The sequence below is a fragment of the Girardinichthys multiradiatus genome, chromosome 23 (genome assembly GCF_021462225.1).
Source record: "Girardinichthys multiradiatus isolate DD_20200921_A chromosome 23, DD_fGirMul_XY1, whole genome shotgun sequence".
Lineage (NCBI taxonomy): Eukaryota > Metazoa > Chordata > Actinopteri > Cyprinodontiformes > Goodeidae > Girardinichthys > Girardinichthys multiradiatus.
This window is the reverse complement of record NC_061815.1, coordinates 36,558,523-36,573,698: the sequence shown is the minus strand read 5'-3', so window position 1 is coordinate 36,573,698 and position 15,176 is coordinate 36,558,523. Positions and strand designations below refer to the sequence as shown.

Below are 15,176 nucleotides of genomic sequence, written 5' to 3'. Positions count from 1 at the left end.
CTGGGGATTGTTCTGAACGATAAAAAGGACTGTTTTAAGATGCTTACGAGATTTAGCCGTAGTTTAAGAGCCTCGTGCATCATTTGCTTGGCCTTGCAGTCATCCTGGTACTGGTCTTCTCTCCAGTTGGTGACGATCTGCTGAACCTGGCTGTACAGGGAGGTGAGAAGGCCTTCCCTTTGCTCGTCCTGCCCCTTCAAGCAGGTGAGGACCAAAGACAGGAAAGGCTGCTGGCTCAGCAGAGACATGCTGCAGGTGGAGAAACATGTAGTTTCAACTAACACATTAAAAATAATAAATAAATCTAAAGGTAGTGAGCTCAGAGAAATTAGATCTGTGGCCAACCTTTTCTGTTTCTGCCGGTCTCGCTCTTTGCGTGAGGAGGAGCCGAGGTGCTGGCCTTTCTCCAGCTCCTCCCCGGCTGCCTTCAGCACATGACCCTGAACTGATGTGGGCAGCTTGGCTATCAATGGGGCGACCAGCCAAACGCCTGATCTTTCTGATGAGCTGGTGGAAATAATAAATGTGTCAGCTTCAACGTAAATCGACACATCATCCGTTTTAGAGTTTCTGCACGGCTTTAGTAGGCTAAATCTAAGAGATTAAAAGATACATATGATTTAAAAATAAGTTACTTGGTCACCCTGTCCACTACTTCGCCACACAGTACACTGTATAATGTTTTGGGGTTCTTCTTTTTAATCAAAGTTTCAGGATCCATATGATTTTAAGGAAACTATGTTCTAAATCTGCATTTAAAGTATGCGTTAAGTGTAAATAGTAAAATTGTTCCAAGGTACAGTGGGGGAAATAATTATTTGATCCCCTTGCTGAATTTGTAGTTTACCCCCTTACAAAGAAATGAATAGTCCTTCGTATTTTTAAATGGTTTACTTAAAACAGGGCAAAATATATTAACAAGAAAATATATAATAAAGCTAATTAATTAGTTTGTGTTTGATTGAGTGAAAATATATAATCCTCAAACATCATGATACTGAAACGGCTGTTGGTCAAAAGATGTCAGATGTTTCTTGTAGTTAGTCGCCAGGATTTCTCCCATCTCAAGAGGGATTTTGATCCACTGCTCTTTTAAAAAAGGTACTGTCCAAATCCTAAAGGCCTAATATTCAGTGACTGGCTGCACCCCTCCAGGACTTTAATGTGCTTGAGCCACTCCTGGCCACATGCTTCTGATCACCGTCACGCCAGAACACCCATTCACTTATGGTGCACAATATATCACAAATACAATGTTCAAAAAAATAAAGGGAACACTTAAACAACACAATATAACTCCAAGTAAATCAAACTGTCCACTTAGGAAGCAACACGCAATTTCACATGATGTTGTACAAATGGAATAGACAACAGGAGAAAATCTTTGCCGATTAGCAAGACACTCAATAAAGGAGTGGTTCTGCAGGTGGGGACCACAGACCACTTCTCAGTACCGATGCTTTCTGGTTGATGTTTTGGTCACTTTTGAATGTTGGTGGTGCTTTCACACTCGTGGTAGCATGAGATGGACTCTACAACCCACACAAGTGGCTCAGGTAGTGCAGCTCATCCAGGAAGGTAGATCAATGTGAGCTGTGGCAAGAAGGTTTGCTGTGTCTGTCAGCGTAGTGTCCAGAGCCTGGAGGTGCTACCAGGAGACAGACCAGTACACCAGGAGACGTGGAGGAGGCCATAGGAGGGCAACAACCCAGTAGCAGGACCACTACCTCCACCTTTGTGTAAAGAAGAACAGGAGGAGCACTACCAGAGCCCTGCAAAATGACCTCCAGCAGACCACAGATGTGCATGTGTCTGCACAAACTGTTAGAAACCGACTCCATGAGGATGGTATGAGGGCCGGACATAAACAAATGGGGGTTGTGCTCACAGCCCAACACCATGCAGGACGCTTGGCATTTGCCAGAGAACACCAGGATTGACAAATTCACCACTGGCGCCCTGTGCTCTTCACAGATGAAAGCAGGTTCACACTGAGCACATGTGACAGACGTGACAGAGTCTGGAGACGTGGAGAGCGATCTGCTGCCTGCAACATCCTTCAGCATGACCGGTTTGGCAGTGTGTCAGTAATGGTGTGGGGTGGCATTTCTTGGGAGCGCCACATGGCCCTCCATGTACTCGCCAGAGGTAACCTGACTGCCATTAGGTACCGAGATGAGATCCTCAGATCCCTTGTGAGACCATATGCTGGTGCGGTTGGCCCTGGGTTCCTCCTAATGCAGGACATTGCTAGACCTCATGTGGCTGGAGTGTGTCAGCAGTTCCTGCAAGATGAAGACATTGAAGCTATGGACTGGCCCGCCCGTTCCCCAGACCTGAATCCGATTGAGCACAACTGGGACATCATGTCTCGCTCCATCCACCAACGTCACGTTGCACCACAGACTGTCCAGGAGTTGGCGGAGTTTAGTCCAGGTCTGGGAGGAGATCCCTCAGGAGACCATCCGCCGTCTCATCAGGAGCATGCCCAGGCGTTGTAGGGAGGTCATACAGACACATGGAGGCCACACACAATACTGAGCCTCATTTTGACTTGTTTTAAGGACATTACATCAAAGTTGGATCAGCCTGTAGTGTGTTTTTCCACTTTAATTTTGTGTGTGACTCCAAATCCAGGCCTCCATTGGTTAATAAATTTGATTTCCATCGATGATTTTTGTGTGATTTTGTTGTCGCCACATTCAGCTTTGTACAGAAAGTATTCAATGAGAATATTTCATTCATTCAGATCTAGGATGTGTTATTTGAGTGTTCCCTTTATTTTTTTGAGCAGTGTATATCGTCATCGCAAAGAATCAGTCTGTAATACTAACATTGCAAAGCATTGTTTGGACTGCAAAGGTTTTTGCCTAATATATCCCAAGTGTTTGAACCTTTTTTTCATGCTGATGTAATATCAAGGCAGTTGGAGTCTCAGGGCAACGGATGCTCACATCGGACACAAATGATATTGGTCAGAATGGTCTATAGCAAAGGTCAGAGTTTAGTAAGCGCAGATGAGAAAGAGAGAAAAGAAGAAAACAGACATATCACAACTGATCGCAAGATTTTCTAATATTGTGCAGCCCAACTAAGTTCTCACAATATAAAACTTTCAAACTTGATATTGATACTAAAAAAAAGCATTTTCAATATGCAGCTTTATTTTTTTTAAGGCACATCGTTCCTTCTAGTTAAGAGCAAAGAATATATTTAATAACAATATGACAATGTTTTAATTTCTTAATTAGGGCAGAACCAATAAGTAGGGGACACTTCTGCCCTCATTTATAATAACTTATTTAAAAGTGTCACTTCCCTGTTTGCCAAAACAGTAGACAAGATAACAGTAAAATTGTTAATATCCTTAATGGAAGAGTGTTGATTAGTCGTGCAATAACCTAATTTTATTTTATTATAACCATCTGTTTAGTAGCCGACTGAACCGGAGCGTTGCGTGGTTCTAAACTGCGCACCCGAGAAGCGCATCTCAAACTGACAGCACAGTCATTGGGCTCGTGTCCATGAAGCTAATATTTTAACAGATAGCATTAGCTTTTGTTGTCCGGGAGTTTGACCACTTCACTGTTGCAGATACAGGAGCTTCATTGGCCTTTTTCAAGTTCGAACATCAGTTTGGTAGCGTTAGCTTGTTTCGTCAGCGCAGCTAGCAAGTGACATCCTTCAGCGTTTCCGGTCAGTCTGCCTTATATCGTTAGCCATCATTGCCTAACCATTTGTAACCTCTAAACGGGGCTTTTGTACTTGCCATGTCGACTAAAGACAGTCGCATATGTTTTTTTCTGCCTGTACTCGCCATGTTAGCAGAGTTTAAAACTTCCAATAGCAGCTGATTGTTTTGGTCAGGTAAGGCAGCAATTTGGGCAAATGAGAATGGGTCTGTTTTTATCAATTGTGACGCAAAGTAGTATCTTTGAATACCTTTAACAAATCTGTTAGAAATATTAATAAAAGCAGACAAAAACAAAAAACAAAAATGAATTAGCCCTTAACAGACACACACCTTAAAATAGGCTTTATCTTGCTTGTGGTGTTGTTGCTATTGGATGCAGAGCCGCCTTGGACTGCAGCTCCATTTCCTGAGGGGTTACTGGAGTTCATCTCTGCTGATTTCTGGAAAACCTCAATTGTTGCCTTTGCTATGTTCTCCAGGAGAGAGTAAAGCTCCTAAATCATAGAGAAGGAAATATTGTTGTATCCTATTTTATAAAAAAAACAGCAGACCTTTTTTTTTTAATACAAATCTAATCTATAGAGTTGGGTTTACATTATTTGTGCTCTGTTTAATCATCAGCTGCAACTCCAGAGATGACTGTCTCATTGTCCATTGGTCCATATTCTGTAAAAGAAATAGAGTTTTTGTTAAATTCCTTCTTAGTTTAAATTAAGACAACGTTAAAAGCCAGCTATGGGCGTTAGCAGCATGAAACAACACAGTCAACCAGGAGAGGGCAGCAAACCTCTACAGATGCAACAGAGCAGCAGGTTATAAGATTAACGTGGTCAAAACTAATTTTATTCTTCTAAAAACAATATGTAATCACAAAAAATATATAGAAAACACACATAGCTTTGACCTGGAATAAATGTGAATTTAAAATTTATTTCTGTAACCTGAAGGATGCGTTTGATGCGCTGCCTCTGAGGGTTGTCACCGTCGTCGCTGTCCAGCTGGCGGTGAGGATAGCAGATGAGCTGCAGCAGCCGCTGGGCTTGAATGTTTACCAGCACCGGGTCCTGGAGGGCACTGCTGTCCTCAGAGAGAGACTTCAGGCAGCGTTCTCCGACCCATTCCTGCAAGAAGACAGTGAGACAAACAACCGGAGAAAAAGGAAAACATGAAACAGCAATTTGGGAAATACAAGAGCAGTCAACGACTCAGGCTTGGGTTTTTAAGGGGGTAATTGTTTCAGTCTCACCTGTTGGCAGATGGTCTTGAGGACATACTTTGCGTACACATCCAGGCTGGCCGTTTCTATGGAGACATTGCGTCCATCAGATATGTCATCAAGGCCAGCAGGATGTGACAGACCCGAACCTCTCAGCTCTGCGTCACCTGGAACAACAATGGAAACAAGTAAATCTTAACAGCAAAAGCTCAGCAGAACCAGTACTCAAACATAAGATGGGACAAAATAGAAATATTCCCTAAATGAAAAAAAATAAATAAATAAAAGCTTTTCCAAAACATGGTCACATTTGAAAGGTTTTTCACACATTTTTCATGTCACAATTTAATAATTATCCAGATTCAAACTTCCAGAGTTTCCACTTCTTTACAGCCATTTTCTATGAATATATAAACACACATATTATATAAATATATTGATAAAAATACAAAGTTCACTGTGAGCTTATGACATGTATTTCTACAGTGGATAGATGCATGATGGAAAGACAGATGACTGATGGCAGAATGATGGATGGATGGATTAGAAAGTCGACTGGATGGATGAAGGAATAAATGGATGACACTTGTAACCTGTAACTCTATGAGTTACATTAACGCTCAGCTTGGACTCCTGCTTTACTTGCACTGCTTTACTTGCACAATGATCACCTGCACTGTTGTATTGCTCTTGCATCTTATACTGCTCTATATTTACTCTCACTCACTTAAAACTGTGCACATATATTTATATTATATTGTAGATATGTTTATACTGTTTAATTTGTACTGTATTGCACCGACTACGCCAAAACAAATTCCTTGTATGTCCAAAAACGTACTTGGCAATAAAGCTTTTCTGATTCTGATTCTGATGAGAAGACAGATGGATAAAGAAGTGAACAGATAAATGGATGTTTGAACATTTAAAAGGAACGGACAAAGGAATGAATAAATGGGCAGGCGAATGGACGGCTGGATTGATGGACAAAGATATAGAAGGAAAGACAGACGGAAGGACAAAGGGATAGATGCAACTTAAGTTAGACAATGGGACAGGAAATAAACCAAGGATTGCAAGATTTTTTCTATTGTAATCCAAACCTGAAAAAGCATCCCAGTGTTGAAAATCATATTCCCTAAGATAACGTTTACAAAGTATATAAAAATACTAGTACATATAAATCAAGACATAAGTATAATACAGAGATTCTTACCCAGCATAAATACAGCTTTAAGGACAGCAAAAACTGCCCCAACAACGATGCTGTTCTGCGAAGCAGCAAGAAGATGACGATCACAGGATGACCGGATACCAACTGAGGATTTGTCTGCAAAGTTAAAGAATCACACCAATTCAGATACAAACAGTAACAGTTGTAAAACAATAACAACCTGTGTCTGAGTCCAGTACCTGACTTGACCCCATCTTGGGGGACAGGGTTACGTTGTGGCGTCTTAAACAGATGCAATAGGATCCTGCAGGTGAGTCGTGCTCCTGGCTCAGAGTCTTGCTCACTGCAGGCTGTGGTTGAGATGCATTCATCAGAACTGAGTTTCTTTACAGTATTTATAGATCAGCTGCATAATGCACTAAATTAGAGTCAATCCACCTAACTTTAAACCTTCTGCTAGACATCCTTCTCCTCCATGAAACATTTAACTGGAGCTTGGTGTAAAAGCAGCGAGAAACAAATATTTACAAAACGTGAAAGCACTTGGCATTTACAAGGTGTAGTAGCAATATAAAAAACGCCAGGCAAACAAAACAGCATGGCTGAATGAGGCTCCCTCTCTACATAGTTGGAGGAAACAAAAAAAAAATAAAGTGCAGGGAGGCAGAGCCAACAACAACACTATAGGAACCCAGATTAAACACAATATATTTCTCCTCTAATAGAAGTAACATTTTAAAACAGCTGGAGATCCCTACAAACACAGAATAAATGTATGTATCACTCATTTACAGAATTTTCAATCTTGGAAAAAGTGCTTCGGTAACCCAGATAAAGCCAAATCCCTGATAAGGTGTTAGTGGAGAAATAATGTGAGAATAAATTATACTTTATATAGGCAGACCGGAAAATAATCAGACAATTTTACCTTTAATAGCTCTGATCAATGATTTGAAAGTCAAATACTGAAAATTCAGACTTTTTTCCATTCCTTAAATACATCAAAACTAAGAGCTTTCACAATTTTTAGTCTATGAATGCATGGACCAGCTGCAAGTAATTTTGTGCATTATGAGCTTAATAAAAAAATAAATAAATCAGATAAATCACCCTGTTAACCATTGGTGGGCACAGCCAACAAAAAAGTTAGCTACACAACCCTATATTCTGCTAACTAATATATATATATATATATATATATATATATTCTTTTTTTAATTATTATTAAACAAGCAGTATACAAAAACTCGTTGAGGTACAAAGAACATTGCAACATAGGTATAAAAAGAGAAACAACAAAAAAAAAAAAACATGGGGCTAAGACTAAAAACAAACACCTAAACAGTAAGGCAAATGAATAGAAATAGAGCAAGCTTTAAAACAAAAGAAAAGCAGAGATCTTGGCAGTTACTTTTTTTGCATAAACGGATTTCAAATGTTTCAGTGAGGTGTAATACAGTTTAAATTGGTTAAGAAAAAAAAAATCAAAACAAGGAGTAGAACCTTTCCATTTCCAGCAGTGTATATGATACTTAACAAGCAAGAAAACAATATTTACCATGTCAGATATTTGACAATCAGGGTCATCAACATAGTATAATATGTGGGTGATAGTTATCTATGGGATGTCTTCAATTTTAAGGGACAACCAGTTTTTAATGTCTCTCCATAGTTTGATGTAGAAAAATTGTCCTTTGGTCCAGAGGTCATGCCACAAGGAGCATCAGCATGGTGTAAAACTCTCATAATGAGCATGTGTTTTCGCAAAGCTTACCTGCATTGAGGAGGGAGGGGATGGCCACACAACGGACCAAGTCCTCTAAGAGTAAACACTGTCGCGCAATGAGAATAGCCACAAAGGTTGCCAGGGAATCATGGAAGGACAAATCGCTAACCTGAAGGACAAACGTACAACACAGACACAATGATGGATCAGGCAACATACTGAAAACTATAAGAACGTAAAAGCAAAGAAGTGTGCGAGGGGTAAGTAGGACTTACGTCAACATTACAAAGCAAATCGTTGAAGCCACAGTTGCCGTTGTTAGAGGAGCAGCAAAGAGCTTTAAGAATGCCGAGCCACTCTGCGCTCAGAGAGCGACAATATGCTGTCAGCTCTGCACACAGGATCCCAATATCGTTCACCCTGAAATCACATAAGCACCAGTGAAAAAACCTCTCCCAACAAAGACAGATGTGTGGAATATAATCACTACACACCTCTCCGGGTCTCCGTGGTCCACACAAACCTCCATGAGCACATTACATACGAAGCTGTAGCGGTTAGCTGGGCTATCGTTGAGGATTTTGCCCACCATGGAGTGGTTGTTGTTGGCTGAGGGATTGCTGATGGTATCCATCATGAACACAGGATCCCACAGCATGTTGGAATCTGACGGGTCAATGTTGCAGTAGATGGAGTTTTTCACCTTGGAGCAGAACTCGCTGTGAAAGCATAGATAGATGTTCAGAAATTACCCGACTCGATAAGAAAATAGCAGCAGCTGAAAAGAGGCTCTACTGCAGAGATAAATACAAACTTTCTGAGGCAATGGAAAACTGACTTACCTGAAGATCTCTCCAAATTTGTTCTTGAGGTGACTGCAGGAGGTGTAGAGGTCGTACAAGTAGGCCAAGATGCAGCGTTCTGCAGAGGAGCAGTCTGCTGGGTTCACGCCAGACTTCACCACGATCCGCAGCCTGGTCAAAGGTTTACATAAATGGTTCAAAGCAGCTTCAGGACCCAGCCGTCCCAAAAAAAAAACATCACTTTTACCTACATAGAGGATAGAGCTAGATATGTGTACCTTCTCAGAAATGCAACTACATGCCAAGGTACTGCCGATCGTTACAATTATGATGCTGGGTTCCAATAAGTTTTAAAAATGACAAATTCAGTACTTCCCCATATTTAAATCTGGAGGTAATTAGAACAGTTTACAAGTTAGTGTCCCATTCTACAGTTTGGTAAAAGGACATTTCATAGCCTTTTTAGGAATCTGTGTTAGTCAAAGAAAACAACTTGTTTATCCTTTCGTAACTTTATTCCGCCATGAGCATTCCTCCAGAACAACTCCGACACGGCTACCTCCAGTAGCTCCACCTTCACACCCTTCCCACAACCCCCCACAGTGCCCCTAGCGGATGAACATGTAATACGAACCAAACAAAGGATTAACATCTGGACCAGCTTAGATCAGCTGAAAACCTTTTATGCTCCAACTTCTCAAAATGGTCTGAAGCCAATTAACATTTCTCCACTTATTTTCTAGTTTTATTTTGAGATAAAAATTTTAATTAAAATGTACAGAAAACATTTTTGCCCATAATGTATACTCCCTTTACATTGTTTTATTATCTTCTGAGAGATGCCCGTTTCCTTTCCTATCAAAAAACAAACTTCTTGGATGAAATAAAATATTTTAAATATAAATCTGACAGAATGTGAATAATTTTGAGAGCAACTATACATGTTGGGTGAGTGGTTGTGTGACTTTATAGTACACATTATGCTGGAAAATAAAATAAAAAATATCACTCTGATACGATTTACAACTATAGAGTTCACGGTTGGAAATTGGGAGAGCAGCACTCTACAATTTGCTAAAGGCAGAATAAAAGACAACACTTATCCTCAACAAGCAATATTACTATGATATTATACATTATGTTGGGTGCACCAATTTCAGTTTTCTGTCCGATCACAGATTATCGAGCTTTAAAAAGCATGACCTGCTTGACCACCTGACACTGTCAAGTGATACAAGGTCACAATACAGTTCAATGTTCCAATCCTATTTGACTGAAAAACATTGAACAATATCCATGAAACAACATAAAAGTGTTTTAACTGCGCATGAGACAGTGCTCTCAAATATAAATGAAACGTTTAGAGCATTGCAGTTCCTTTAGTTGTTCATTTTTCACATTTTAAAAATGAAACAAAGCTTGCACAAGTTAGACAAGTAGATAAAAATCGGTGGATAAGATTGGTTTCACATGTAAGTGTCGGCCGATCACCGATCTCCCAAAATGAGGGAAATCGGGACCGACTAATCAAACGGTGCACCCCTAATAATTTTCATTCTAGACATTTATTCATGAGTGTGTGCATGGTTGTTTGTGTGTTGCCCTGCGATGGACTGGCGACTTGTCCAGGGTGTACCCTGCCTCTCGCCCATAGACTGCTGGAGATAGGCACCAGCTCCCCCGCGACCCACTATGGAATAAGCGGTAGAAAATGACTGACTGACATTTATTTAATATTTAGGCAATAAAGTCCACTACTGTTGCAAACGTAACCCTGTTTCAAGCACCAAAACAAATCGAGCATCTAAGAAAACAAAATTGTCTTTACTAAAATAATCGTTTTTCAGCTCTTTATGTTTTTGGGTTCAGGTACAGTATTAATACTCCCTGCATGTGGCCAACTCTGTAGACTCCTTTAAAAATCAACTGAAGACACTTTTATTTAGACAAGCTTTTAGTTAAATGTTTTATTTATTATTTTATTAGATGCTCTTACCATCTCTGTTTTATATTCAGCTTATATGTGTATCTATTTTATTTGCACTCTGTAAAGCACGTTGTGAATTTATCTGTGAAAGGTGCTATAAAAATGAAGTTCAGTCAGTCAGTCAGTCATTTTCTACCGCTTCTTCCATAGTGGGTCGCGGGGAAGCTGGTGCCTATCTCCAGCAGTCTATGGGCGAGAGGCGGGGTTCACCCTGGACAGGTCGCCAGTCCATCGCAGGGCAACACACAAACAACCACGCACACACTCATTCATTCACCTAAGGGCAATTTAGAGTTACCAATTAACTTCACCTGTTAGGTTAAAAATGAAGTTTACTTACTAAAAATGTCCCCTCTTCTGAGATGGCAGTAGCAGATAGTGTTCAGACATAACTATCATTTAATATATCATAGAACTGGAGTTCTTAACTGAATATCCCTAAAGGTAGGTTCCTGTTCTGGTTCCCTAAATTTACTCAAAATCAAAAAAGTAATAAAATCCATCATCCACCCCTCTGAAGTTAACTAACGAAAACACTTGATTAATAAAAATAATTTGCTGCCTATTTTCAGGAGGCCGCTCTTTCTTGGCCTGCAACAGCAGCATTGACATGTTTGTAGTTGAGGCTCTAATTAAGGTTCTGTGGTAAATTTGAGGCGCCTCTATTCCAGCAATGCGGGACTAATAAATTATCTGTGCTTGCCAACATCTGTCATGAAATAAAAAAAAAATATATTGAAGCTGTCAGAATGTGTTTGTGCACAGAGGTAATTATTTATTAGCTCACCGCCGCATGTCTACACATCCTTTTTACTGCTTTGCTTTTAAAAGTTCAATAGCAGCCCTAGCCCTCACTAACATCCATTTAGAGACACATTATTTCTATGAATTGAATGCAAACAACATTAAAAGCACCAACCAAAATCAAAGCAAGTCTTAAAAAAAAATGAAAAGTTTGAGACTTGTGAGTCACGCACCCATCAAAAACCTGTGCAGTCTGCTCAGGGTTGAGGATGAGACAGGAATGGTATCTTCTCAGGACAGCTACGATACACAGGCACAGACTGGTGGTGTAGCTGCCCACCAGGCTGGAGGACTTCAGCAGCAGCTCGGCTTCCACCAGGCTCAGCTCGTTGAGAAGCTGCACAAAGGATGATTTGCACGAGTTTAAAAAAACAGGACCTTTCTTTAAACAGAGTCAGTTTAAAATGTTTTCCACCTGAATAGCAAAGTCTATGAGGCCACTGATGTTGAGAGAGTACTCCATGAGGTCAAAGATGAACTGGATGTGCTGGACAAGGGGCAGGTGATAGGACATCCCCAAGGCAAAGCTGGTGATCTGCTCCAGAACGTTTCTGGACACCTGCACGCAAACCAGACAGAAAATATAATACACAAAGACAACAATGTATTTATAATGTGATAAAACTCTTTCATCTTGATAAGTTACCAATAAAAAATCCTTTAGACTGATTTGTTAAGAATGAATGTCCAGGGGCAGTAAAAGCACAAACACCAGAAGAACCTGTCTGCCTGGCAAATGCTGTGAAGCTTTACAGCAGAACTGCAGTCAGGAGGGTTCTAAACTGAATTTAAAACCCAAAAAAGCTTTGGGCCCCAAGAGACCCCTGCATTGGCTCTGTGTAGATGTGATTCTGGGACCACTGCCAGCTTTACATAAAGAAACCCAATACAACATTTTTAAAAGACACCTGAACCTTTTTAAAATTTCTGGACTCGTATTAATCCCACTGTGCTCTCTTTTAACAGGCTGGAAATTGTAACCCCCATGAGTAAAGTATTCACACCCCTTGGCTTTTTCCTCTCATGTTTTGTCAGGTTACAACCATAAAGTCCAAAATGTTTCATTGGGATTTTACGAAACAAACAGAAATTAGTGCTTAATTGTGACATAAATGAAAATGGCTTTTTTTATTTATTTTGTTTACAAATAAAATGCATTCAGAAGTCATAAAATGAGTTATAAAGTCCATTTGTGCATAATTTCATCTCAGCTCATTGATTTGAAGTTTTTCCTAACATTTCTATTAAATGCTTGCATGACTGTTCCCATATGAACGTCTTACAGCATGATGCGACAGAAAACAAATTAGGCTGTGGTTTCTCCTACCTGGGAGGTGACCTGATGCTGGTCAAAGTGGGAGAGGTGTTGGAATTTGGAAAAGATGTCTTCTGCAGTTGGAAAGGCTTCAGGCTTACTCCTCTTCCTCTTCTGTCCTTCCTCCCCACCTGTATGCACAGTAGAAGAGGCCAGATGATCAAAGAAAGGGTAAAAAAGTAAATTTAAAAAAAATCGCCGACTGTGTTTCTTTCAGTCTGACAAACAGGCAGATTGTAAAATCCACTCAAAGTCGGTCTGACATCACGTTTTTTTTTTTTTTTTGACAACCTCCTTTGCTTCACAGAAGAAAAATAAATGCTGGAATAAAAGACACCTAAAAACAGAAAGTCACACTTTTCATCTAAGAAACAAGGTCACTTCTATTTAAAATGATGTGGGCCAACATTGAAAATAGCAGAGATGGCTAGGGCTAATGAAGAACAGGTCAGAAAAACAGCCTGGAACAATATTAGCCTGCATGTTTGCATAGTTTGAGAACATTCAAATGTAACTTATGCTTTCCTCAGTATTGGCAATTTCTGTTAAATTAAAAGAAAACAAAACATATTAGTCTGCAAACACAGGTAGAAATATCCAGCTAATTAAAGGAGAGTTGAGATGAAGCTTCATTGCAATTTCACCGACTCTGTTTTTTTTTTTTTATCCTTGAAAAGTAAATAAAATACTGCTAAAACATACTCCTAATAGAAGTACAAGCTGTAAAAAGACAAGTGAATTGGAAACCTGGCACATCCGACAAAAGATAATAGACCTGAGGTTCGCCGTTACCTGTTTCTGCTGTGCTTTTGCGGTTGAGCACCTTCAAGATGTCTTTGGTAATTTTCTTGATGGTGTGTCGCGCCTCATCTCTCAGTTTGCCAACACCGTAGAGGACGACTAAACGCTGGTTGCATTCATGACTGGCACTTTCCTCCTACAGACGTAAACAAAAACAAAAAAGATTCAGTAACTCTGCAGCAGCACGAACAGAGCTGGAATGTTACAAGAAGAAACTTTACAAATGTTTTAGATTTATATTATTTTATAAATATGAGAATTTTTTGACTGAAAGTTACTGTCGAAAAGAACTGAAAAGAAACAACAAATAGATGAAAGCTATTAAACCGAAAAACTGCAGCTGCATATTTTAAGGGAAATCTCTATAGAAATTAATGAGCGCAGCTATGCACTCTTTAGGAGATGCCTCGTCAGAACATTAAAGAAGCCCTTTTAGCCTAGTTAACACCGTATAGATAAAGCACATTAAAATCTTCCAGCAGAAACTCCGGTTGGATCAAAATAAAAGCATATACATATAACTGGTCCTCTTAACTTTAATGTGGTATCATAAAATAACTTAGTATCTGAAATGATTGAGATCTGTATTGGTTTCATTTCTTTAGATGATTAAGGTTCACATTCTGTGTGTATTTGTTTTTTTTAAACATCCCACACAAAACCTAATTTTTCTGAAACTTACAATACAAGCAACTGGCTGGTAGAAAAAGTAAAAAACAAACAAGAAAAAATACGAGTAATCTCCGAACTGGCTTTTAAAAGTATTGAAAAAAATAGTTATATTTTTTGTAAATTTTTGCCCCCTTTTCATCACATTAAAAACCCCAAAAACTTTGGGAAAAAAAACATACTTTTCTCCATACTCTATTTTCTCCTTTCATACTCATCTAGACCTGTGAAAGACTTAGTTGGAACCTTGCTTTTCTGATTAATATCCTCAATTTTCACACCTACACCAACAGTATCAAGATCAGATTTGTGACACCGGTTCAGAAATAATCAATTCAGTTTTATTTATATAGCACCAATTCACAACACATGTTGTCTCAAGGCACTTCACAACAGTCAGGTACATACATTCTAATTAATCCTAATCATTGAACAGTGCAGTCACTCAGTTATTTATTCAAATTGGATAAAAAGTTTTTCTGTCTAAGGAAACCCAGCAGATTGCATCCAGTCAGTGACTTGCAGCATTCCCTCCTCCTGGATGAGCATGTAGAGACAGTGGACAGTCACTGGCGTTGACTGCAGCAATCCCTCATACTGAGCATGCATGTAGCGACAGTGGAGAGGAAAAACTCCCTTTTAACAGGAAGAAACCTCCAGCAGAACCAGGCTCAGTGTGAGTGGCCATCTGCCATGACCGACTGGGGGTTAGAGAGAACAGAGCAGAGACACAAAAAGAACAAAGAACCACTGATCCAGGAGTACTTTCTATGGGAAGGAAAAGTAAATGTTAATGGATGTAGCTCCTTTAGTCGTTTCATCTAGAAAGAAAGAGCAGATAAACTCTGACCCAGTTTTCAAGGTTAGAGTCTGAAAGAAAGCACATATAATTAGTTACAGTAAAAGCTCAGTCAATTTCCATGTCTAGGAGAGAGAAAGGGTTAAACACTAAAAGACAGGGCTATGTGGATCATCGGTAGAGGGTGA

General features: G+C 39.6%; 1 protein-coding gene across 4 annotated transcripts in view; it reads right to left on the bottom strand.

The window, feature by feature from the left end:
* med12 (mediator complex subunit 12) overlaps positions 1 to 15,176 on the bottom strand; it is a 65,384-nt gene that overhangs the window by 13,085 nt on the left and 37,123 nt on the right. For all 4 annotated transcript variants that reach the window (XM_047353268.1, XM_047353266.1, XM_047353267.1 and 1 more), the window contains exons 16-31: positions 13,512 to 13,656; positions 12,732 to 12,850; positions 11,820 to 11,963; positions 11,578 to 11,741; positions 8,653 to 8,784; positions 8,305 to 8,529; positions 8,086 to 8,230; positions 7,859 to 7,979; positions 6,324 to 6,434; positions 6,127 to 6,240; positions 4,941 to 5,077; positions 4,636 to 4,815; positions 4,289 to 4,360; positions 4,025 to 4,188; positions 346 to 507; positions 48 to 249 (exon numbers count right to left, since the gene is read on the bottom strand). In XM_047353268.1, the coding sequence (XP_047209224.1) occupies positions 48 to 249; positions 346 to 507; positions 4,025 to 4,188; positions 4,289 to 4,360; positions 4,636 to 4,815; positions 4,941 to 5,077; positions 6,127 to 6,240; positions 6,324 to 6,434; positions 7,859 to 7,979; positions 8,086 to 8,230; positions 8,305 to 8,529; positions 8,653 to 8,784; positions 11,578 to 11,741; positions 11,820 to 11,963; positions 12,732 to 12,850; positions 13,512 to 13,656 (2,337 nt within the window). The remainder of the gene's footprint in view (positions 1 to 47; positions 250 to 345; positions 508 to 4,024; positions 4,189 to 4,288; positions 4,361 to 4,635; positions 4,816 to 4,940; positions 5,078 to 6,126; positions 6,241 to 6,323; positions 6,435 to 7,858; positions 7,980 to 8,085; positions 8,231 to 8,304; positions 8,530 to 8,652; positions 8,785 to 11,577; positions 11,742 to 11,819; positions 11,964 to 12,731; positions 12,851 to 13,511; positions 13,657 to 15,176) is intronic.